The sequence below is a fragment of the Sinohyriopsis cumingii genome, chromosome 11 (genome assembly GCF_028554795.1).
Source record: "Sinohyriopsis cumingii isolate HCF-2022 chromosome 11, ASM2855479v2, whole genome shotgun sequence".
NCBI classification, from domain to species: domain Eukaryota; kingdom Metazoa; phylum Mollusca; class Bivalvia; order Unionida; family Unionidae; genus Sinohyriopsis; species Sinohyriopsis cumingii.
Window position 1 is genome coordinate 89,001,887 of NC_142971.1, and position 27,425 is coordinate 89,029,311.

The 27,425-nt window shown below is 42.2% G+C and overlaps 1 protein-coding gene across 1 annotated transcript in view; it reads right to left on the reverse strand.

Annotated features, from left to right (window-relative positions):
* LOC149788943 (uncharacterized) overlaps positions 1 to 27,425 on the reverse strand; it is a 60,118-nt gene that overhangs the window by 31,917 nt on the left and 776 nt on the right. The window contains exon 2 of the mRNA XM_089975086.1: positions 22,987 to 23,110. Within this exon, the coding sequence (XP_089831212.1) occupies positions 22,987 to 23,110 (124 nt within the window). The remainder of the gene's footprint in view (positions 1 to 22,986; positions 23,111 to 27,425) is intronic.

Consider the following 27,425-nt stretch of genomic DNA (forward strand, 5'->3'; position numbering starts at 1 on the left):
GTTGATTTAGTGTGAGCGAGATGGCTAACACAAATGCTAACGTCCTTGTGTTTTTCGTTGGAAGCTTTTGGGGACAGAGTAGTCAAGTCCCGAGTCTCAGAGAGACAGGATAGAAGTAGGCGGAGAACAAGCTTCGTTGAAGGAGAAATAGAGAATAGAAGTAGGCGGAGAACAAGCCTCGTTGAAGGAGAAAAAGAGAAAGAAAAGGAGGAGGAGAAAAGAAGACAAAAGGGGAAGAGGACAGGAAGAATCGGAGAACGTCGGAAGGAGGAAAGCAATTGACGTAGTAAACACAGATGAGTAGAACCCAAGTACAGGGGAAAGCCATCTCACACTATAACCACGTGATGAAATAGGTTGTCACATGGTCGAGAGGAAGAAGATTGGTTGAGAAATTAATATAGTTTAATTTGTATTAAATTGTTATTCTTTTGGATTTCACCTTTGTGTTATTAATAATTTAATTGTCGGTATTGCTGACTGGGGGCTCGGAGCTTTACCTCTCTCTATCACTAATTTCACTTCCTACAAAAACGAGCCAGGGTGAGAATTCCACAGTAATTCAAATAAATATTGGGAGCACCCCACCCCAACGCATAACAGGGAGTCACATAGAACTTCACAGTGGGTAAATTATTAAAATATGAAGCAGGTGTTAACCAACATTTACTACGATCCATCCCATCCTACAGGTTATGGAGGAGTTCAGAAATTGTATCGTGCTGACAAACCTCGACTCAAGAATAACCGTTTAGCTCAAGTACAACGTTGGTTACAAGAACAAGCCACTTACAGTTTACACAAACCCATTCGACGAAAATTTTCCAGACGTCGTACCCAAGTGGAGGGCATCGATCATCTATGGCAAGCCGATTTAGCTGATGTCACTAGTTTGGCCTCATACAATCGTGGCTACAAATATTTGTTTTGTGTCATCGACATCTTTTCTAAATTTGCCTTGTTCGTGCCATGGACTTCTAAATCGAGCAGTGAGTTAGTGCCAGCCCTTCAACTGGTGTTGAAACAAAGTGGTCGTTATACTCTCATATACTCTCTTCTTTAGCTTGCAATAAGAATGGCAGTTGTGCTGTAATTTCGATGATAAGTGCAATTGCATCCTCCTTCCTGCACTCAAAATGAAATAAGCATTAACGTGTTTTTGATAATTGCAATTGAAGTAGTTCATATTTTTCCCACATTATGATTTCAAACATTCAATGACAGAAACAGAAACACATTTACCTGATGTAAACACGATTCTCCCGCGCCACTTCAATCCGATGTATTTCATGTATAAATGGCACAGATGAATCCAGTCCAAAATCACAAACTATCGTCGAATCGAAACAAAATACCAAAATATATTCATTCCAGATCAAACGGAAAAGTTGTTGCAATGTACATTCATTCACAATATGACTGCAAATTTCAATTTTAACTATACATGCCATTTTCTTTCGAAAGTTATGTCGAGCGCGCGACTAAGTTCAAATTTATCTGGGCGGAGTTATGTGCGCATTAATAATGATGTTATTGTGTAATGGCAAATCTGCGTGTATTTAGTTTTGAATACAGCATTCGTTCATTTACATTGTTTCATGTAGTGTATTTTGTTTAAATAATTGAACCTTAGGGAGAATAAAAAATCTCGTTTTGTCGGAAGGATATACTGCACTCCCAAGGTCGTGCAGTATTCCATCCCAAAACTCGTTCATATTTTCCCATACAAATGCAGCAACCTATAATTGTTGACATGTATGTGCGTGGTAGATATACTGCATAAATTCATATCCTTTCGTACTGAACATAACTTGAGGGATAGGATGTTAGAAACTATAAGACTATCTGCTAAAAATTCCCCAAAATACTCATTTAGCGATAAGAATCATAAAAACTTGGGTCTACGTGTAATTGTTGGAATCATCCGTGACGTATGTACCAAGGAATTATATTAAAGATCGCCGAAAAGATGAGTGTAGAGCCGCGAAGGCCATTATAGACGATAAGTGCAGTAAAGTATTACCAGTGCAATCAAACATGTACTAAGCAAAGATTGATCGCAGTTCCTTTTCATTAGCTTCACATGTCAAAAAGGAGAATGGAGAGAGAAACATTGTTTTATGTTGCACTTAGAATCACTACGATTAAATGACACAGCCATAAGTAGTGAATGGGGTCACCCTAGCGTCAAGGGGAATTAGCATTACAGAACCCCTTGGGTCACTCTAGCGTCAAGGGAAATTTAACATGGGAAAAATCGTGGGTCACTCTAGCGTCAAGGGGAATTGAACATGGGAAAAAGTCTTGGGTCACTCTAGCGTCAAAGGAAATTGAACAGGGGAAAAAAGTCTAAGGTCACTCTAGCGTCAAGGGAAATTGAACATGGGATTTATGTTTTTTTTTATAAAAAAAAAATACAATAAAAAAATAGGGTTGGCAATTGAAAGTTGATCTCTTTTCGAGAAATTGGAGTGGCCCTGAAAAGGGCCTTTGGGTTTATGTTAATATGCCCTTAACATAAAGGGCATCTGCGACATCTTCTTCCCCTTAAACTTTGTCTCAGTGTAGGTCCATAAACTAGCACTCTTTTGAGCCATCCTTGCCTCTCCACGTAAATCCTACGTATCCATAGGCTGGTGGTGGTCCTATGGACAACGGTCCACTTGGGTCGGACATACATGGGTATGTCCGTCCTGAACATCATTGTTGACACAAGGGTTGAAATTTGAACGTCGGTCCACATCTTGAGGCTCCGAGAACAGGTGAATCAATGCAGTGAACTGCGCTTATTTATAGGGACAGAAAGGATTGAAACGGATTGAGTTTGTTGACCAATCCAAACACGCATTACAAAATTCAGTCAGCCCACATCCAATCCGAAGAGAGCAGTCTGTGACGTCACGTAGTCTATATAGATTCGCTATCGCCTGTGTGCAGTCAATCCATGCGACAGTTTTTCAACATGACGGAAACTCAGAAAACGATCAATTGGGGTGCACCAGCCGTGGAGACTACACAAGGGAACCCTGACTTACCTTCAGAAGAGGTGAATTGGGATTTTGTGGATTTTCTTACCTCGCAAGAATTTGTTCCAGAACCTTCGTCACCTTCTCCTTCATTACCACACGTGGAGAATTTTAGACAGAGACAGAAAGAAGAATTGGAGAAATTTATACAGCAGCAAAAGGAAGCAGAACAAGCTTTTCTTCTACAGCAACAGCAGCAAGAAGAAGAAGAGGTAAGAAAAAAACAACAACAAGAAGAAGTAGCAGCAAAGAAACAAGAGAGTGAAAGTCAAACCGTCACGGTACTGTTGGACATTTTAGCGGAGTTAAGATGTCTGAAACAAATGTATCAGACTTCTTTATCACGACCGAAGAGAATACGACCTTCCCGAGCTAAACACTCCAACCCTGTGACTAAGCCTACCGTACCACCTTTAGTGATTTGAACCAAATCATCATCATCATCAGAAGTAGGCCTCGGCCGTGGCAAAGGCTTAAGGCAGTTAAAGTTGATTGCTTAAACTCACCCCTACACCAAAAAAAAGGCCCTTTTCAGGGTCACCCAAGTCTCTCGAAAGGAGATACAATTTCAATTGCCAATAACTCAAAAAACAACCCATTTTACCCCTATAGTACGTGTCTGTGTATGAGTGCGTGAGTGTAGGTTCTTATTTTAAAATCAAAAATCCAAAGACACTTACCTTTCATAATTAATTTCTTCTTTTATAAATATTTACAATTTAATTCACAATTCACAACAAAACACTCTAAAAGGTTCATAGACTTCTTCTGTGTCATTATTTACTCTCTCTATTTTCTAAATTTCTTCACATTCACAGGCTTTTCCTCTTCTTCCTCCTCACTTTCTTCCCTTCTTCTTTTCTTCTCCTGTTTCTTTTCTTTACCTCTCTACTTTCTTTCTCCTCTTCTTCTTCCTCTTCTTTCTCTAAAGAAACCCTCTCTTCTTCTGACTCCGCTTGTTTCTTTTTTGGGCAATCTGGAGACCAGTGTCCTTTTTCTTGACAATGATAACAGGTATCTTGACTTTTGTCTTTTCTAACCCATTTTTTTCTTTTTTGACGGTCTGGACACTCTGAAGACCAATGCCCTTTCTTCTGACAGATATAGCAAGTATCTTCACTTTTATCTCGCAAGGAAAGAGAGTAGTCCGAAGCCTGGTCTGAAGAAAATTTTCTAATGACCCATCGCAAAACTTTGATGAAACGTTCGATTTGGGTAGTCTCTTCCATCGTTGTGCTCGGTTAGAGAGTGAAATGAATAATGAAAGGACAAGACACACACCCTTTATATACGCTGGTCTGCCATGACTATAAGGTAGCCCATGGTGTTTAAACTTTACTCATTTGACGTTTTTCACTCAAGATGAAACGATCCAATTCATATGAGAAGAAAGAAGAAGAAAGTAAAAGGCAGAAACGTGATCCATCGCCTCGTACCAGAGCTGAAGTCTTGGCACAAATTCATGCCAGTGATTTTGAAGAGGACATGAGTGAACCAGAATCCAAACCCTCTAAACAAAGTTCACCGCCCTTAGTTAACCCTGACAAATACTATTTCATTCGAGACACCGAAAAGCGCTCCTCTAGAAAATTTAGAACCACGGCTTACAAATACACGGTGAAGTTTAAAGAGTTCAAGTCCGAAGTACCGTTAGAGAAAGCAGAAGGGTTCATCACTGGGGTGTGGGATTCTTTGCTCACCACACTCAAGCGACAATGTCAACCCAAAGAAGACGATCGCTTGAGACTTTCCATACAACACGACGGCTTGAAATCCCTTGTTTGGATCGAGTTTAGCAGCCCTGCAGAATTGACCGCTTCCAAAGTCATGGACAAGATTCAACACGTACAACAATCCAATGACCAGTTTGACATCACCGATGGTAAAGCCACACTCAAAATGGCCCACGTCTCTCCTCTTCAAGGGACCGGACAACGCAATAAGGTGTTATTGGTGAACGACCTTCGCAACACCAAAAAGAGTCTCGTCCAAATTCACAATTCTCAAGACCAGATGTGTTTAGCCTGAGCCATTGTTGTGGGACGAACCTATGCCAACAAGAACGACACGGTAGAATGGAAAAGAACCTGGAAAACTATTCAACAATCCGACCGAGCCAAACAACGAAACGAAGCAGAACTCCTGTTGCAACAAGCTGGTCTGTCCAAAGACACACCCTGTGGCATTCCTGAGCTGCAAAACTTGCAAGACGTCCTAGCTCCACGCTGCACCGTGAAAGTGCACCCTCAAGAAGTGCGTGGGCCTCTGTTGTTTCGAGGGAAAGAATTTAAGGATGGAAAATACATTCACCTTTATCATCACGATGACCATTTCGATACCATTACCAGTATCACAGGATTCCTAGGATATGTTTATTACTGTGAGAAATGTGACTATGGTTATAATAATCGAGAGCAACACAAGCATTGCGGATCCAAATGCTCAGGATGTTTGGCCTCTCCACTCTGTCTGAGCGAAGGACAAGAACCAGTGCATTGTTCAACTTGTCTGCGCACGTTTGTCAGCCCTGCCTGTTACCAACACCATCTGAAAACGCAAGGTTCACAGCAGAAATGTGCTTGTCAACTCCTGAGATTGTGCCCTACGTGTAGACAAGGCATACGTACCAACAGTGCCAAGGTACACGTATGTCGAGGAAAGAAAAAATGTCACATTTGTCACCACATCGTGGACATGGAACACCAATGCTACGTGCGGAAATACCAACCCCAACCAGAGAAGGACGATGGTCACAAGAAGAAAGGCAATTTCATCTTTTTCGATTTCGAATGCATGCAAGAGACCGGCATTCACATTCCTAATTTCTGCGTGGCTCATCGAGCGTGCGAAAAGTGCATTCAAGAACCTATCTTCAGTCATTGCCCTCACTGCAGTAAGATTCCTGGAGGGCGTGAAAAAATCTTTCGCGGACCGAACACTATAGCCGATTTCGCTCGATGGGTCTTAGACCCCATCGAAAAGACGTGGAGCCAAGAGGACATCGAAAGTTACCGAGACTGTCATCGTCATGCCACAGTGATTGGCTCACAATTTCTCCGGATACGATGGACAGTTTCTTCTTAGATACTATACGGAACATGGAACCGAACGTCCTAAAGTCACTTTGAACGGAGCCAAAATCATTTTCATGCAAGTGGGACAAGTGCAGTTTAAAGATTCGATGAGCTATTTGGCCATGCCTTTGAGTCGAATGCCTAAAACGTTTGGAATGACAGAAATGGCTAAAGGGTGCTTTCCACACTTTTTCAATACGGAAGCCAATCAACATGCCGTTCTACCCCATTTGCCTGAGGCTAAAGACTACGACCCCGACAACATGCGTACCGAACAACGAGAAGCTTTCTACGCTTGGTACCAGGCTCACGCCTCCTACCCTTTCGACTTTCAGGAAGAAATGTTAAAGTATTGTCGTTCCGACGTGGACATTTTACGACGTTGCTGTGGAAAATTTCGAGAACTGTTCATGGAACACGGAGGGGTCGATCCTTTGAAAGAAGCTTGCACCATTGCCAACGCGTGTTCCTTAGTGTACCGACAACGGTTCATGCCTGAAAACACCGTGGCTGTCATCAGTTCTCAAACGACCCACTTTGTCAAACGTCAATACTCGGTCAAAGCCCTACGCTGGTTACATTACTTGTGCGACAAGGAAGACAAATGGATTCAGCATGCCCGCAATGGAGGGGGCGAAAAGACCATTGGAACGCATTCGGTTGATGGCTGAGATTTAGAAAACCCCAAGATCGTGTACGAATTTAACGGTTGCTTATTTCACGGATGTCCCGTCTGCTACCCGGACCGCGGCACTAAAAATCAGTTTTTACAACGAACCATGGAAGACATGTACCAGGCTACTTGTCAGCGACGTCTAAAGTTAGAACAAGAAGGATACCAAGTGGTGGAACTGTGGGAACACGAGTACGATCACCGTTTGAAAACCGATCCCGAGTTTAAACGCCTCGTGGAAAGTTACCAGTTCATGGACCCGCTGAACCCGAGGGATAGTTTGTACGGAGGAAGGACCAATGCCACCTGTTTGCTGTACCAAGCCGACGAAGAGAAAGGAGAAGAAATCAAATACTTGGACGTGTGTTCGCTGTATCCCTACGTGTGCAAATATTGTCGCTTTCCTGCAGGGCACCCACAATTGTTGACGGAACACATGGACCTGAAAAACATTCGACAATACGAAGGTCTGATCAACTGTAAAGTTTTGCCTCCCACGGACTTGTACCCTCCCGTCTTACCTCACCATTGCCAAGGCAAACTGATGTTTCCTTTGTGTCGTACTTGTGCCGAAACGTGCAACCAAGACCAGACTTGTCAGCACACCCAGGAAGAACGGGCCTTGACGGGAACCTGGGTCAGCGTAGAATTGTTCAAAGCTCTGGACATGGGATACCAGCTGTTAGAAGTGTACGAAATTTGTCACTTTCCCAAGACACAACAATACCACAAGGGTGACCCCACGCAGAAAGGCATTTTTGCAGACTACGTAGATGCCTTTTTGAAACTGAAGCAAGAAGCCAGCGGCTATCCGTCCTGGTGTCACACTCCCGAAGACCAAAAGACATTCAAAGAGAAATACTCGGCACAAGAAGGCATCACTTTAGATTACATAGAGAAAAACGAAGGCAGGCGATCTTTTGCCAAAGTGATGTTAAATTGCTTGTGGGGCAAAATGGTACAACACCCGTGTTTACCCAAGACGGAATATTTGACAGAACCTTCTCGCTACTTCCAGATGATTCACGACGAAACCAAATTCATGAAACACGTGGACGTAGTTCGCGAGAATTTGATTTTAGTGAATTACGAAGAATATCTAGACTTTGTACAAGACGAACCCTTTGGAAATGTCATCATTGCAGCTTACGTGACAGCTCATGCTCGCTTAAAATTGTACGAAGCTTTAGAGCTGTTAGGGGAACGCGTCCTGTACTTTGACACGTACAGTTGCATTTACATCCATCACCCGAGTCAACAAAACCCTGACATTGAAGGAGACCGTTTAGGAGCCTGGACAGACGATCACCCCGACGACAAGATTCTAAGTTTCGCCAGTGGCGGTCCTAAACATTACGGCTACGAATACCGGGACAAACAAGGAGAAGTGCACACGAAGTGTAAAGTGAAAGGACTGACTCTGAATTATCGTACCAGTCGAGTGGTGAAGTTTGGGGTATTGAAAGAAGCCTTGCAGTCTCGAAAAGATGAACACTTTAAAGTGACCACCTATCAACCCAACAAGATTGTACGTTTACCCACTCACCACATCGTCATTCGACCCTTGGAAAAAGTCTATCAAATCGTGTACCAGAAGCGAGTGCGACTTCCCAATCATTTCACCTTACCGTACGGACACGTCGGTATTGGCCTGTATATAAAAAGGGACCCTAGGCAAGATCGACTACCAAGACCAAGCGAACAAGATGAATACTTTCAGAGAAACACAATACAAGTTCAAACAGGTACACTTCAATTGTGGCGCTTCTGAAGTAGAATGCGATTGTGAGCCTTGCGATGGGAACGATGCTGTACGCTGTGACCTTAGCGATGCCGTAAAGCATCCTGGGAACTTTGTTTTCACTACCCCTATCATGGAAAGTGATGCTGTGCGTGCCAAACCTGAGGGATGCGAAAGCGATGCCACTTGTCCTTTTGGACACTTTACTGGGTTTCATTTTAAAGGTGGATTTTCACCTTCACGTTTACCCTCCTACGGATCTCATCCAGCCCTGAGCAAACTCCTGTCCATGTCACCCAACCCTCATCGAAACGAACCTGTGAAAGACGAATATTCGTTCCCAGTGCGTTTGTCGGAATACTGCGACTTTGAAAATCGTCTTCAATCGTTCAAAGGAAAATGGCCTAAGTATCTGGGAGGACCGACCCCCGAAGAATTAGCCAGAGCCGGATTGTTCTACTTGGGCGAAGGAGATAAAGTCAAGTGCTTCAGTTGCGGTGTGTCACTTCACCACTGAGAACCACAAGATTCGGCCTACGTAGAACATGCTCGATGGTCACCGAATTGTCATTACTTACCCTTAGTGGGACCGAGACATTGAAGTAACTTACCATAATCTGTTTATGGATACTTTACAAGAGAACATTCGCGCTTTGCCTGTAGAGTTGATAGAATACTTTTAACGAGAGCTGGTCAAAATACAAGTCAAACGTAAAGAACAATTGCATCCGTTACGTCACCAGATGTTTAATCACTGGTACCTGAATGCTATACAAGGATTGATTGAGTTGAAAGTATTCCATTGGACAGACGTTGATCAACGACCCCTGGTTATAAAAGGAATTGGTTTGGTATGGATGATTCTATCTACTACATTGTAAACGTACTGGATCCAATTCCAGAGGAAGAGTTAACGAATTACCAACATCTTTTACGCAATGTCAACTTAGTGAAAGAGGAAACTTCTGAACGAATTTTAATGTGTAGAATAGTGATTAAATGATTTAGATTCGACAATGAATTAAAGCCATGTCTTTGCAAACGGTACATTTCTTGTGTCAGACAAAAGAGAATTTAGTATGACCTATTCATGGATACTTTACAAGAAAACATTCGTGCTTTGCCTGTGGAGTTGAGAGAACGCATTTACCGAGAGCTGGTCAAAATACAAGTCAAACGTAAAGAACAGTTGCATCCGTTACGTCACCAGATCTTTAACCACTGGTACCTGAATGGTATAAAAGAACTGATTCGTCAGACATTGTTTCAGTGGCCAGACCTTGTTCAATACTTCCAGGCCCCCGATGATCGACGTGTTGATCATTTTGGTTACTTCGAGATTCACCTAGTGAAACGCATTGAGGAAGACAAGTTAAAGGGTTACCAACATATTTTACGTGGAATCTACTTAGCGGAAGAGGAAACTTCTAAACGAACTCTGGCGTCTCGATTACAGTAGGCAACATTTAAATTCCCCACGGGAGAACGAAGATCTCTGGCTAGAAAGTACGTGTATTGTTTCCGAAACAAAGAGACTAAAAAAACAGGCTGCCATGCCACGACTTTTATCACATGTGATCCAACAGATTCCATGGAAGGAACTCTATGACCATATTCAAACCGTGGATCATTACCATCGATTATTACAAGAACTGTATCCATTCAATTTGGGTCGACAAGTGGTGTGTGTCTTAGTGACTTGTTTTCTAAGATTTCATTTACCAGCCGATTCCTTGTGGACTCTTTACGATCAGTACTTACCACCCCAATGGCCTTAAATGGTCACGAAAGACTCCTTTTGCTCAAAGCCTTGCGTTTTCATCTGGATACTTCTCGACCTCTACGGGAAAAAAAGATTCGTCAACTTTTAGCTACCCAAGACGTGTATGACGATGTGTGTGTAGATTGTGACTTACACCCCCATTGGACAGATGTTCGTGCCTGGAAAGAATGGGATTTTGAGGCTTGGACCCAAGAAGTGGCCCAGTATGCACGAGAGTTGTTCAAGGAAAAAAGTTACTTTTCAACCTGTGTTAGTGACAGTACCAGAAGAAGAAGAACTCGTCACCCAGGACAGGACTGTCGTGAACATGCCTGAAAGACCCTTTCGGGAGGACACTTGTATGACCTTACCCCCTATAGAACTGGTTAGAACCTTACCCGAAACGTGTTGTACAGACACTTGTTTCTATTCCACGTTGATAATTGTGATGTGCCTTTTATCGTTGTACTTAAGTCTTTGGCTTTTATGTATTTTTGTATTTCGTATTCATGTTTAAAACATTCAATAAACGTGTCGTGAAAAAAGTATATAAACTCTTGTCTCGTTTGTTTTCGTGTCACAAGTGACATTCCTAACACTATGGCTACTTCTGCTCCCTCTTCCTCTACTGTCAAAGTCATCGACGAACACTTAGATCGTGCCAGTTGGGAGGCTTTGTATCTTCGCCATCCCTTTAACATGCTCATTGCTGGGCCTAGCGGTTCAGGCAAAACCGAATTCGTCAAACGTTTGATCGAACATAAACATCATTTGATCGATCGTTCAACTCAACGAATCGTGTGGTGTTACAAAAAGTGGTAATTGCCGTACAGCCTCTTGCGAGAAAGTCAAGGCGATTCCATCGTGTTTGTGGAAGGCATTCCTAAAGAAGCCGATGGCATCGTCTCTGACTCCTGTCAAACCCATTTGGTCATTTTTGACGACATGTTAGGAGAAGGCGAAGAAGAAATTAAACTGTGGTTCACGCGCAAATGGCATCATCGTAATGCCAGTGTCGTTTACATCACTCAAAATTTGTTTCAACAAAGTAAAGCCCATCGCACCATCAGTCTCAATGCGCATTACGTGGTCTTGTATAAAAGCCCTCGAGATAAATCGCAAGTGCAAGTCTTAGCCAAACAGTTAGGAACGCATTGGCTGACTCAGGCGTACGACGATGCCACTCACACTCCACACGCCTATTTACTCGTCGATTTGAAACCTACGACTCCCGAGGATTTGCGATTTCGTACCCACTTGTTTCACCACTGGTGCCAAGACGGAGGGCCTGTCCTGTACACGTCTCCGTCCTCGACTTAACTTCACACCAAAAAATCTATATAAACCTCAGGCACTTTTCGTCTGTCTCACACAGTGTGAACATGCCGTCCCTTCAATCACATCTTCCCGTCAAATTGATTCGTGCCTTGTATGGCATCAGTCGAGAAAAAAATCCACAAATACGGGCTCGTGTCTTAGAAGCTAGTCTCAAAGAAGTCTTACGATGGTTCACGGTGACAGCACGTCAATTACTCCAAGGAATCATTCAGATTCCTCATCAAACCAAACGCTTTTTCGATCGAAACAAAGTCGCTTTGACCCAACTGGCCGATCCCCGCATCGACACTCAAACCAAAAAACAAATCATTTTGAAACCTGGAGGGAGCGGTACTCTAGGAGGGGTCATCATTCGCTCTCTCTTAAGATGGGATCCTAATGCTCCCAAAGTTCTCCCCAAGAAAAAAAAGAAGTCAAACGAAGCTCGAAGAAGAAGAAGAAGAAGAAGAAAAAGAAGAAAAAGACCAGGTCCCCAAAGAGACCCGTGTCTCCAAGAACTCTCCAGTGGCGGGACCCTCCACTTACCAGACACCACCCCGGAAAAAGAAAAGCCCCCATGAAAAAGAAACAGAGAAAAAGTCTCCAGAAAAAGAAAAGCCCCCAGAAGAAAACTAGTCGCAAGAGAGGCACTTCGGCCAGGACGCAAACTTTCACTCGCAAACCACGACCTGCCATGGCGGTGACTGCATCTCCGGTAGCCTCAGGTTCAATCACTTCTCCGTTGATGTCACCAAGAACTGAACAGTACTTGGAGACGTTGATCACACCAAGAACTTCTCCGTTGATGACCCCAAGAACTTCCCCAGTGGCAGGACCTTCCCATTTAGCGACAGTGGCTGCGGCTCACAAAGTACCTGCTCCCAAAATCAAAGTCCATGAAAGATCGGGCATGTTACAAAGTTTACTGGATTTGTCCAAGCAAGAACTGCCTCGATTTAGTCCGTTGCGTACCCCTGCACGACGTGTCATGCCTGTCCTCAAGTTGATACGACGTAAAGACAATCAGTGGTGACGCGTTCCAGTATAAAAAAGATCTGTGACTAAGTAGGGGTATCAGTGTTTTTGGTGCTGAAGACTCAAAGATGTCACACTCCAGAAAACATTCCTCTTCTAAACCCCAAGGAAAGAAAAGGAAAGGACTGCCTCCACGTTTAGTCAAACATGGGGACATGTTATCTGTCCTGTCCAAAGCTTCTCCACCCCTACGAAAAAAACTCATTCAATCAGCCTCCAAAGAGGTCATCGATACCGTGTGCGAATGTTGTTTGAACGTCTTGAAAGGCACGATCCCTTTGTCCAAACACCAGAAACAATGCTTAGGCAAACATCGTCACGTTCTGAATCAAATGGTTCAAAAGAAAATCCACATTGGACAAAAGAAGAAGATGTTGGTAACGTGGAGGAATTTTACCCCTCTTGCTAGGCCCATTACTGAAAGGAGTCTTGGGAACCGTGTTGGAAGGACTGATGGGAGCAAGATAAAAAGGACCTCTGGAATCCCAAGATCTCAGAATCGACCCCTGACATCCCATGGAAGGACGAAAACTAGCTTTAGTGCCTTACAAACGATGGATGGAATACCATCGTTGGCAAGAACAACGCACCCCGCATTTACCTCCCAATCCCAATTTGAACGAGATGTCCCAGTTACAACACGAATTGCAGTCCTTGATGGATCGCCAAGATTTGTCCGAAACAGAAAAATCGCAAAAGTACGGCCAACTCTTGCAACGACTGCAACTCTTTCACCAAAAAGCTTTAGACGAAACAGCTCTTCCCACTCTGAAAGATTTTAAGACCTTGATGAAAAGTCCAGCACCATCACCGCCACCACCACCACCACCACTACTACTACCAGTGACCAAGACAGAAAAAAGAGAAGAAGAAGAGGAAGGGTTTCAAACTCCACTAGAAAAAGTACGCAAGTTAACAACACCACCTACCTCCAGAATTGGATGGATTAAAAAGATGATGACCACCCATTCTTCATCAGAAGAGATAAAAAAAGGTGAAGACAGAAGTGAAACAAGAAAAAATATCCCCTGTTCAGACATTCTCCTCCTCCTCCTCCTCGACACATATTGCCGGTCGCACACGCAAAGCATTACAATCCAAGAAAATACCCCAGGAGAAAAAGAGTAGCATCTTCCAAGAGTGGGTGCCTTATTAACACACAAACCAGAAAAATGGAAAAAGTGTTAGCCAGCATTTACTACGATCCCTCCCATCCTGAGGTTACGCAGGAGTACAAAAATTGTATCGTGCTGCCAAAACGCGACTGAAAAGTCTCCGTTTACCTCAAGTGCAACGATGGTTACAAGAACAAGCTACTTACACTTTACACAAACCCATTCGACGCAAGGTTTCCAGAAGTCGCACCCAAGTGGAAGGCATCGATCATCAATGGCAAGCCGATTTAGCCGATGTCTCTCATTTGGCCAGCTACAATCGTGGCTACAAATATTTGTTTTGTGTCATCGACGTCTTTTCTAAATTTGCCTGGGTCGTACCCTTGACTTCCAAATCGAGCAGCGAGTTAGTGCGAGCCCTGCAACGAGTGTTGAAACAAAGTGGTCGTCACCCTCTTCGATGGCAAACGGACAAAGGCACCGAATTTCTGAACCAAGCTTTCCAAAAAGAATTAAAGAAACGTGACATTCATTTTTTTACCACCGAGAATCCTGAAACCAAAGCCAGCATCGTGGAACGTTTTCAACGCACTTTGAAAGAACGCATGTGGAAATATTTTACGCATCACCACACTCTCAAGTACATCGACATCTTACCGCACCTGGTGCAAACGTACAACCAATCTTACCATCGAAGCATTGGACGTGCCCCGCAAGAAGTGACTCCCGACAACGAAGTGCTGGTGTTTGAGCGCCTGTTTGGCACGTCCCCGACGAGGGCTGTCCCCAAGAAAAGTGGAGTGTTGACCGTAGGAGATTGGGTACGCATTGGCAAAACCAAACGCACTTTCGACAAAGGTTACTTACCTAACTGGACTACAGAATTGTTTCTTGTCACTGGACGAGTGCATGGTCGTGATCCTGCCGTCTATAAATTGGAAGACATGAACGGAGAAGTACTCAAAGGAACGTTTTATTTGCCCGAGTTACAACGTGTCACCAAAAAAGAAGACGACGTGTACGACATCGAAAGCATTCTCGAACGCAGAACCCGTAAAGTGGACAAACGACATGTCAAAGAAGTCAAAGTACGTTGGAAAGGATACCCGCCCAGTTTTGATTCTTGGATCGACGCTTCGCAAGTCATCGACTATAAAAAGAAGTGACCATCATGCCCTTTCACACAGACGCAGCTACGTCGACCAATCCTTCACCCAGTTCATCTGCAAGATTTACAGAAACAACCCTTGTGGGTGTGGTGTGGAGAACGTGTGCCTAAAACGCAAATCGTCTTTTTCTGTCAAATCTTCGTAGTGTATTGTGTCATCGGGGCAGCCATCGCCAATTTGAGTTTGCAACAAGGAGTCAAACAATTGTGGACCATTTTATTAAGCAGCTGCATCGGTTACCTGCTTCCTAATCCCTCCCTAAAATTCACCTCGAACGGGAACAACGGGAACCTTGTGTCCAGTGTCAGTGCCAGTCACCACTCCAACAACAACAACCCTATTTTGGGCGGAGACACGCCTCTGACGTCCAGTAACCCCTCGGACAGCCACAGAACTCTGGAATTATGAGTCACCAAAACCAATTTTACTTAACCTTACCCAGTGACAGTTCCATGGAGGTGTTTCCCAAGAACACGTTGTGCTGTTACACGGCCAAAGTACCTCAACCCATCCCATTAGATCACGAAGCCCATTGGGAAGTGGCTTTGGTAGAAATCATTCACCCAACCCAAGTCCTCAATGTCCTTCCTAATCAAAACAAATTTGAAGTGGAAGGTCATGACGATCAAATACAAAAGTACTTGGATACCCATAGCAAATATAACTTTAAAAAGCCCCTAGCACCAAAAATCAAAAGTGGGTCGCCTATTACTTGTCCATTCCCCCAGCTTATTATTTTAGCGGTCAACATTTGGTCAGCATCATAGCTTCCAGGTTTAATGTCGTGTTTGGGAAAGCTTTGGAGACTGCCCAAAAAAGTGTCACCCTGGAGTACCACAAAACAGCTCGTCGCTTCCTCATGAAATTTCCTGAGGGGAGTAAAATCATGGGTTTCATATTTTGTCCTGAATTGTTTGCCATGTTGGGTGGGGACATGGAACTGAGGAAGCACGTAGAACAAGAAGAAAACAAAGTAGTAGTCATTTACGACAACGATTCGTTTGCCAAGTATTTTCGTACCCCGGTAGAACTGAACCAAGGACTGAATTTGATGTTTGTGTATTCCGATGTGGTGGAGTAAAACGTGGTGGGACACACCTCCGTACCGTAACTGCGTGTCATTCCTTTCAAAGTGGATTCTGTCACGACCGCTGACGAAGAAGGGGGAAACACTTATCACGTTCACCGCGAATTTGTACATCCTCACTATTTGCCTGTCAGCAAGTCGTATTTGGACACGGTCAACATTGCTATAAAAGGAGATCTGGGACAAAATATTCCATTCACCAAATGGAAAGTCACGGTGAAACTCCATTTTCGAAAACGGTTCTCTCACGACTCGTAAGTCACGTATCCAGTGTACCGAGGGGTTGCTGGACAGCGAGAACACGGTTTAGGATACATGTTAAAATCGGCCTTTCGTTCGGTGGCCCCCGTGTTGAAACCGATGGTGACACACGGATTGCACGCCATGAAAGATGCGGCATTGACATACGGTAAAGAATTTCTCCAAAATGTCATCATCCACAAACAAAACCCCAAAGAAGCTTTCTTGAGGGCAGGCAAAAATGTCTTGCTGCAAACGGGTAAAGACCTTTTGGGCCGACGAGAAACACCTATAAATGCCCTGCACGCTACCGAGTCAGGCATTCAGCAAGGACAAGGCAGAAAGAGACGACGAAGAAAACACCCTTTCACCAGACTTCACACGTCCAAAACTAGAAAGACTAAGAAAAGAAGAACTGTTCGAGACTCAGACGTTTTCGATTATTGAGAAAGAGAAAAAAATGATGTACCGAGAATCTTGCGCTTGTTCCAAGTCGGAACTGGATCTGTTTGCCATGCCACCCACCATGATGACGATGCAAGAATCCCAATGGGTGGAATTTCATCCCGTCTCCTCTTTGACGGAATCAGCACCTATCGAGTTTGAAATCAAAGGACAGCCCGAAGATTACATCGATCTGAATAGCAGTTACCTGTACTTGAAAGTGAAAGTGATCGAACCACCCAACACTAACCTAGACGCTGATGAGGCAGTAGCTCCCGTCAATAATTTCATGCATTCCTTGTTCAGCGAAGTGGACTTGTACTTGAATAACAAACTAGTCAGCAGCAGCATGGATACTTACCCTTATCGAGCCTACCTGGAAAATCTCTTGACGTACGGAAAAGAAGCCAAGAACACTCATCTGGATGCTTGCGTGGTATGGAAACCTGACAGACCGACTAAGTTCGACAGCATTGCAATTGCTGGGAATGATTCAAATTTAACGGGATTTGTAGAACGAAGAATGAAAATTGCTGAAAGTCGTAGTTTAGAACTAATGGATCGCTTGCATCTAGACATGTGGTTGCAAGAAAAGTATTTGCTGAACGGAGTGGATATCCGCCTGAGACTGAACCGTAGCAGTGCCGCTTTCCATTTGATGGCTGCTGCTGATGCCACTTACAAAACCAAAATCGAAGAAGCCAGACTCTATGTGCGTCGTGTGGAAGTGTTGCCTAAAGTGGGAAACAACATCAGTCAGACGTTGAGCAGAACGACCGCCAAGTATCCAATCCGACGAGTGGAAGTGAAAACTTTCACCATTCCTGCTGGACAGCGATCCATGATCGAAGATCAACTGTTCCAAGGACAGTTACCCAAACGTTTGATTGTTGGTATCGTCAACAATTCAGCCTTTAACGGAGTCTACCACGAAAACCCTTTCAACTTTCAACACTACAAAGTGTCCAAAATCGAAGTCAGTCGCGATGGCAAGGCCTTGTGTACCAGACCTTTTGAACCTGACTTTAGTGCCGCAAAGAATTACTTGAGGTCGTACTTGTCTCTGTACGAAGCCACAGGACAGTTAGGAACCAACACCAGTCACGGTATTACGTACGACGATTATCCAGAAGGCTATGCTTTGTGGGCGTTTGATTTTACTCCAGACCAGGGCAGCGCCGAGGGACATTTCCACCCTATAAAATCAGGCCAGATTCGTGTGGAAATTCAGTTTGCGGGTGCACTGGAAGCAGGGCACACAGTAAACGTCATCCTGTATGCCGAATTCGATAATACCATAGAAATCAACAGTTTGAGAGAAGTCATTCTAGATTATTAGAAGCCATGGAAGACTGTTATCCCTCTTTACCTAGTGAAGAAACTTTGGACATGAAATGTGAGGAGACCATGGAAGAAGAAGAAGACGAAGAAGAAGAAGAATCCCAAGACGAAGAAGTTATCATGATGAAGTCAAGATGGCCTGAACAAGAAGCCCATTTAGTCTCCTGTTTTGCTACATTCCTGACAGATGTAATGAAAGAATTGATCAAGGAAGAGTGCTATGGATGTCACAACGATCATCGCAGTCAAATTCAACACAACAAATGTCTGATGTTGAGCCAAGAAGAAAAACTGGACGAATATCTGGACAAAGCTTGGGGTGTCATCGAGATAGAATTCGTGTTGAACGAGTGGTATAAAGGCTTGGATAAGCATTCTTCTCCTCCATTAACGTCTCTGGAGCGCCGTCGCATCGAATCTCTCTTTGACCAGAATAAGAAGTCGGAGCCAAACGCCTTTTACTTGTCAGACATTTTCAAGCAAAAGGTCAGGATCGAATTGATGACTTATCATTACCTGTGAAGAAAAAGCCCCACACAAATCAATGGATACCTGGGAACTTTATTATCTTTTAAACCACAGTTCGTACACGGCTTCTTGGAATCCTGTTGTCTGTGCTAAAGATGAACTCCCTCATCGCAAACCTCAAAGCCATCAAGCTTATGTGATCAACACGGACAACAGTCATCTCCCAGGAACCCACTGGGTAGCCGTCTACTTTCCTCAAGAAGGATGTGTGGAATATTTCGATTCTTATGGATTGCCCCCTCTGGAAGACGATATCATTGACTTTATGAGAAGAAATGCTCAGACCACCCGATTCAATAATGTGAAATTACAAGGCACAGATTCCTTGGTGTGTGGACAATATTGTGTGTATTTTCTGCATCATCGCAGCCTGGGCTATTCCTTAGAACATTTAGTGACTCATTTTTATCCTCGTTCTTCTGCTAGAAACGATGTGAAAGTAGATCAATGGTTTTGTGACCATTATGCTTATCTTTTGTCTCAAGCTAGGAAACGTAGTGTCCATCAATGGCCTAATGACTTCCAACAGTGAAAATCACAATTTAATTCACAAGGTTGTCAGCCCTGTCCAAAATAATGTGTAAATTGAAAAAAATGTTTGGTATTTGAAAAAAAATGTTTGATGTTATATTGTTGGATTATTGTTAAAAATGTTAGAGTTGTTTGTTAGTGTTAAGTGATTTTGAATAAAAAATGTTGTGTTTTGAAAAAAATGCCTTTGTCTTTTGTTTGGCTATAAGAATTTTGATTCATGCGCTTTGACTTCTCTCTATCTCTCTCATGGCACTCATTAAACGTTCCGGCTCGAAAACCGTGTAGGGATGTTTTCCTTCACGTCCGCGCTTTGACTTTAAGAACCGGGGTAGTTTCCAGTCAAACCATCCATTGTCGACTCATCCTCCTACGAAGATGTGCTCCAAACTAGCTAAGCTAAACGAAGCCTACGTGAATTTGCATAGGGTCAGACACAGTCTGATACCGAAAGCTGAAGAGATAGAGAATGTGAGAATGTTAAAAGTCACTGAAGACCTAATAGAAGAGCTCTTCAGAGAAGAAGTGAACAGGGAGAAAGAAGAATGGACAGAGAAGTACAGACTTCAGAGACAGCAGCAGCAGCAACCTGAACCTGACAGAGGTTTTGTCGATTGTCGTATCGACACCAAAGAGTTCTTCTTCTCTTTCCGAAGAAGCAGACCTATCGTCAGAAAGTCTATCTTCAGAGGACGTCACATTCTTAGAAACTAAAAGATGGCCCTAGCTTCAATCTGACGCAAACAAAAAAAAAAACAGCCCTTTTCAGGGCTACCCCAATCTCTAGAAAAGAAATAACAATCGATTTGCCAATGTGTGTATGTAGAGTAGTGTGAATATAAACACTCACTCATTTCTGGTGTGATTGTATAGGTTAATATGTGTGAGTGATTGTAAGGGCTCAAGTACGTTTGTGTGAATAGTAGATTATGATGATGTTTCTTTTTTTTGCTGTTTAACGTGCGTGGATAGCAGATATTTGGGTTTGATTTGACTGGTTTGAATTTGTGGATAGTATATTATTAATTTAATGAAATTTTTTAGAATAGTGATGGGTAGTATAAAAGAGTCAGTGAGTGTTTCTTTTAAGTCCGCGCGTTGTTTGGTCATGATCTAGGTAATATCAATTTTGTTTTAGGGGGATGTTTTCCTTCACGTCCGCGCTTTTAGTATAAATTAAAAATCGTTCGGCAGTCTAGCTACCCTTGTTGATTGATCAACACCAGAAAATGAGTAGGAGACTTGAAAAACTTTTTGAACTCCAGATACACCTGGAATATGCCAGGCGTATAGTAAACGAGCTGGCTGCAGTGGCTATCATAGAAGAGGTAAGGATGAAAGAGGAGGAGGAGAGAAGAGATAGGGAAGAGGTGGAGGAGGAGGAGAGAAGAAAAAAAGAAGAGGAAGAGAGAAGAAACAAAGAAGAGGAAGAAAAGGACAGAAGAAATTTCAGAATCCCAGAGACAGAAGATTGGGGTTCTGAAGCCACTTATCCCGCCTCTGCTCTACCCCCAAAAAGAGTGAAAGGAGACTGGGGAAGATGTGTGTGTGGTGCCAGTCCTGGAAGGTGCCATCATTAACCAGGTGGCACTGGAGTTCAAAAACAAACAGCCCTTTTCAGGGCTACCCAATACTCTAGAAAAGAAATAATAATCGATTTGCCAATGTGTGCATGTAGAGTAGTGTGAATATGAACAATGACTCTTTTTTATTTGTGTGTGTGTGTGTGTGTGTGTGTGTGTGTGTGTATGTTTGTAAGTGCTCATGTACGTTTGTGTGGATAGTAGATTTGGGTTTAATTTTAATGCTTTGCGTGTATGGATAGTAGATTTGGGGTTTGTGTATTGCTGCTTCACTTATGTGGATAGTATATTACATGGAATGAGAAAAGTAGGGGATGTTTTCCTTCACGTCCGCGCGTTGTTTGGTTATGATCTAGGTAATATCAATTTTGTTTTATGGGGATGTTTTCCTTCACGTACGCGCTTTAACTATAAGAACCCACAAGGTTTGATGTTTGAACCATTCTACGGAATAATAAAAACGAAGATGGTGGTTGCAAGTGAGTTGTTCAACAACTTGGTACATATATACAATTGGATAATGGATGGTATATATGTAGTGGAGAGACTAGAAAAAGAATGGAAGATAGCAGAGTATCTGGACTACGCTAAATGCCTAAACGTAGCAAAAGAAGTGATAGCAGAAATGATAGAAGAGGAGGAAAAGAGATTGAGAGGTATGATAAATCCCACCTATGTCAGAGTGGGAAGCCTAAAGGAAGAACTTGACAATGCAAGCAAAGTCAGGTGCTTTCTTGAAAATATGTCACATGGGACAGAGTGCTCTTTTGTGGAGAGAGGTCAGGACAGACTGAAGAAAGGAGAGGAGTTGATGTGAAAAGTGATGGAGGTAGAGGTAAAGAAGATTAAAGAGAGATGGAATAAAGAAAGAAAAGATCAGGAAAACAAAAAGAAAGAGGCAGAGTTTGAGAGACTCAATCAAAATTGGATCAAAGTCCAGGAAACGTTCCGAGCCATGGGTCACCCGGACTGGATAACGGAAACAGAAAAGAAGAAGAAGAAAGGAATGATGGAAAAAATAAGGGGATGGATAAAGAAGTTAAGGAGTTAGAAGAAGAAGAAGAAGAAGAAGAAACCCAAAGGCCCTTTTCAGGGCCACTCCAATTTCTCGAAAAGAGATCTACTTTCAATTGCCTACCCCATTTTTATTTATTTTATTTTTTTTTATTTTTTTTTATTTTTTTATAAAAAAAAAATCCCATGTTCAATTTCCCTTGACGCTAGAGTGACCCAAGACTTTTTTCCCATGTTCAATTTCCCTTGACGCTAGAGTGACCCAAGACTTTTTCCCATGTTCAATTCCCCTTGACGCTAGAGTGACCCACGATTTTTTCCCCATGTTAAATTTCCCTTGACGCTAGAGTGACCCAAGGGGTTCTGTAATGCTAATTCCCCTTGACGCTAGGTTGACCCCATTCACTACTGCCATATAAACACACTGTGACGCAAAACTGGTCTTCGTAGCTTCAACAACAAAGCAAGTATTCAAATGTCGCGGACAAGGAGGAAAGGAGTTTACTAGTCCAGTCATCTGGGCACTTGGAAAGACTTTAAAATATGTTTATGGCAAGCACCAAAATGATCTATTTTGCATCTTTATCTCAGCTTGCTGAAGAGTCACGATATTCCGGTAAGAACTCAATAAATTAAATTGAATATTTTAGTTACAATTCGGTGCCCAGTTCCTTCCTGACTTTGATCAATATCTGTATACTGCAAGGGCTTTTCCTGGTCATGAATAAACCTATTTGTTCTATTGACTTTTTCCGGATTCCTCGGAAGCGAGGGAACCCTGTTAAATGTTTTTTGTTTTTGTAGGGTTTAACGCCATTTTTCAGCACACGATAGGCTATACATGGCGGCCAGTATTAATGGTGAAGGAAGAACCCGGGAAATCCCCGGAAAGAACCACCGACCCTCGAGAAGCTACTGGCAAGCTTTCTCACATATCCACATTGGCCGAATCTGAGACTCGAACCCATGCAGACAGAGGTGAGATGGCAGTGATCCGTAACGGAGAGCGCTTTAGACCACTCGGCCACTCGGGGCCCCCGAACCCTGTTAAAGGAAAAAAGTCAAAAAATGGATTGATGGATGGACACTTCACTATATTTTCCATATAGAGATTAATTCAGGCTTAAGACTTGGTTTTAAATAAATGAAGTAAAATCTTTCATTTTGGGGGATTTTTCGCAAAAGTGAGACGCGCAAAAAGGATAGTAAAAAGCAAAATATATCAAAAGCTGACAGTTTCAATGGTTTCAAGCGTAATTGATGCTTCAAAAAAATATGTACGCAGTATTATATAACATTTAGTTACTCTGTTCTGTATCTGTATGTATTACAGCAATACTGATAGCCACCTGATCCACAACAGTCGTATTCGCAGTATTTTGCAGTCGTATAACCATAGTCATAGCAAGTAGTATATGTCTTCGCATGACCTGAAAAGACAAAAGATATTACGAGTTCTCTTCAGCTAACAAACTCAATCAAAGACGGGAGGAGCACGGGCTATAATGGCTCGGGCCTCAGGCTCTAAATGGCCCATATTTGTATCAGTTGTTTTAGCTCTCTTAAATACTCTGGTTGTGCACTTAGTTGTATTTTAAATCTTTACAAAATAAATTATATGGGATTATTTTGGCATTCGATTCAACTCCAAATTTCAATATGACAAGGCTCTAGTGGCCTGAACTTTCGAAGTGGCCCGGGCATCTGTCATCCTCTGAAAGAGCCTGGCTACTAATACCACCTACTCTATTACTACTAATATTACTAATACTCCTACTGCAGCAACAGTTGACTGAAATTTAGTAACAGTAGTGATGGTGGTTGTAGTATTTCTATTTTTAGTAAGGTTCATGACTGCAGGATTGTTTAAAGTAGTAACATCCAATTATTTACGGTAGCAACAAAGCTGGAACAATGTTTTAAATAACATCTGTAAAGTGAACTCTTCAGAATGTGTTGGTGACGGCTTGGTGTCGGTATGCATATATATATATATATATATATATATATATATATATATATATATATATATATATATATATATATATATATATATATATACGTTTGTGATGGCTCGGTGGCTATATGAAAGAATATATATTTGTGGTGGTTCGGTGTCTATTTGCATGAACAGAAGTTTCTACGGGCTTGGTGTCTGCGTGCATTTATAAACCTTTAAATAAATTGCTTTAATGTCACGTGAACATTGATAATTAAATAATCAATGATGAAGGGATGCCCTCTTTTTCTTTATGGCAATCGACATTAATTTGTATTATTTTCTCAATAAATGTGACTCCTGGGGAGAAATGGAGGAAAAGCTGCAGCAGTGTCTGTCTGTCTGCATATGTATGTATGTATGTATGTATGTAACTATGTACTGACCACCATGTATAACACACACGTATATATATATATGTGTGTGTGTGTGTGTGTGTGTGTGTGTGTGTGTGTGTGTGTGTATAATGCGTGTATTTAGCTGCATGCGAAGGTATATGTGTTTCTCTGTCTACCTGTATCTCTGTCATACTCTCTGTCAGTAAGTTTCAAATGAGCTCCGAAGTAAATCTTTCATGTTAGCTATCGATTGGTTCACTCATATATGTATTGGCTTTTTTTCCCCTCCTCAGATAATTACCTAGTCAATCTTTCCCTTGTTCTCGATCTATCACGCTTTGGCGTAATTGAGTAGCCAGTGTGACTCAATAGTTACTGTGTTTATCAGAAAGGTGGGGGGGGGGTTACATTCCCAAGATAGTATCAACCCAGATATGCTAGCGTGTTATATCCTTGTGCGAGACACTTGACTCAGCACAATATAATCTTAGCAATCACGATGTGCCGCCAAACACTAAGCAAACCCAAGCTGTAATTCGGAGATGGGGGGGGGGGGTCATAACAAATTAAATATATTCTTCATAAGCCAAATAGTTCTTTGAATACAAATTATTTACTGTGACCTAAGTGGTCAGAGCGTCCGCCTTGGATGCAGAAGATCGCGGGTTCGAACGCCGGCCGCGTTGTACCAAAGACATCAAATTGGTACTTACAGCTGCCTCTCTTGGCGCTCAGCATTACGAGATTTAGTGTTAGGACTGTTTGGACATGTTTCAGGATATACTACTGGGGGAACATGATGCTACACGACTGTGGCATGATATCCCAGTGCTAGACATCACTATAATTATCCACACTGCAGACATCGTAGTGATATGACTAAACAACGTTCAAGCTACGTTAAAAATCTAAAACACACGCATATTGTTTACTGATGCCTTTGTTGCTATGGATGCTATAACGCTCTCTTATCAGATATAAAGTAAAAAATTTGAGTATGGGCTGTTTTATTAACTGAAGCAAAAGAAAACTTCCTTGTTGGATATGCAAACAAAGGGTGGCTCAAATCCTAGGCCTTCTCAAGTTAGATAAGAATGTGTGGTGCATGTGCACATTTATACAATTATGTTTAGGTTTCAATGGACAAAACGAGCGATGGGGGTTGGGGTTTGCAGGATTGGGGGTTAGGGTGAATGGTACTTTGTTCCACTGAAAAACCGATTTGTGGGAGAACATTTTTCATATTAGCAACTAAACGAAGGATCGAGACACGTGTAACAGTTTAGAAACGTACTGTGGTAAGATTTGTCCAGCGAACACGATTAATTTGGCAATGAACACCGGAAATCATTGGATGTGCAGACACAACATACTGCATTGTGTCATGTGCGAAATTTCAAGTGACCACAGATCAATCGTATCGAGTTTTCACTAAATGGTATGTTGTACATAGAGGGCACTAGTAATTATATGCAAAGCTGATCATAGTGATCACAGAGACTTTGTATATACAGCTATGGCATATGATGGGTGTGGTCACATTTGAAATTACCACAGACAGTAAGAAACATAAGAATAGTATACGTGTACGCAAGTATAATAATAGCATACGTGTACGCCTCTTGTCCGAAGTTCATTCTATCTTTTCGACAGTCTTTTATTGACCTCCGAAACAATCATTACAATCCAAAAGATCTTAAACGTGGTGGGAAAGCTTAGAGAAAACTCGCAGTAGTACGTTCCATGCTCTACGAATTTCTTATTCAGTTACACGTAGCACAGATAGATGTCAATTAAGTTCATGCATGCATTCAACTTTATCACTTACAAGAGCAGAAATAAAAATAAATCATGAAATATAGCTTTGCTCTGTACATGGAGTATTAACCAACGAAGCAGGTGAGACTGCATTCAGAAAAATGAAACACATGATGGTTCAATCTTATCGGCAACCTTCATATTTTTGTCAGTATCGTGAAACAAGTGAAAATCTTTAATTTCCATTGATTTCGTGGAAAAGGAAACACAGTAACACCTGTTTCAAGCAATTTCACTTGTTTCGTGTTTTGGCACTTTTCTAAAGTAATAATATATAGTCCTTGTTGTTGTTGTTTCGGTTGTTACAAGTACTCTTATTCTTTATCATAAACAGTTAGCCGACTTCATTTTGGGGTTTTGACCTCTGTTTCTGTCCGGATTTGAGACATTATACCCCTTACGTGCCCCCTCCTTCTCTCTCTCTCTCTCTCTCTCTCTCTCTCTCTCCAAAATAAAGGCTATGGATGTGTATGCAATTACAAACAAAATCAGTGTATATCAAAATGTGTACTAAACGGCCATGCGAGGGAAAAGCACCAAAATTTGATGTGAACGACGTGTGTTAATTATCCCTTACCAAAATTCAATAATAAAATTGGCATAATTATTTATAACAACACATCGATTTTTGACGAAAATAACTTTTCTAATTTACACATATTATGCAGTAAATACTTACTATAGTTAATTATCACTGGCCTTAATAATTATAATCAACATCTTAACACGTTTAGCATAAATATGGCGAAGAGGCTGTGATATGGTTTGGTATCCCACACAACATTTTATAATGTAAACTTTCAAGACAATTGGTCATAGAACCAACGCAATATGGTGTAGGGACCCGAGCATTAAACGGTACTAGAGAAGGTGGTGAGTAGTGAATAGGGTCCCTATTCACTACTGTGGTGTACAGAATTTTAAAAAAAATCAAACTCTCTTCCTCTGATATGTAGAAAAATACCACAAGTTTAGTTGGAAAAGAAATTTCTATTCAGATAGAAATAATCATGGTTGGAAAGAAAATCCCAATGCCTCTCCACCCTGCCCCTACATGAAATGGTCTGTCCCTTAACGTCCATAATAGGAATGACGGACCATGGTGTATGTCAACATTGGTTTATTTTGTGATCATCATGGTAGTAACGTACACCAAGCATGTGCAAGCTCTGTAGTTGTTGTTGTTGTTGTTATAGGGTTTAACGCCATTTTTCAGCACAAGATAGGCAATACATGGCGGCCAGTATTAATGGCGGAGGAAGAACACGGGAAAGCCCCAGAAAGAACCGCCGACCCACGCATGTGCAAGCTACTGGTATGACTTTCCAAACCGCTTATACGGCCCGCGTGCTTGACGAAAGTGCACACGCATGAGTTACACTTTTAGACGCCAATGCACGGCAACTATAATATATTTTGCTTACATTTTCTCGAATTTGATTTCCTTCTATTAATCTTTATCTTTTCTGTGGTTCTCGCGGGGGGGGGGTCAGTTTTGTGTAAACTCATATGCTCTAACAGGGCGAGATAAGACTACTATAATACTGGTACCTCTGGTTCATCAACAAATTCATTAATGAGAAAAGAAAT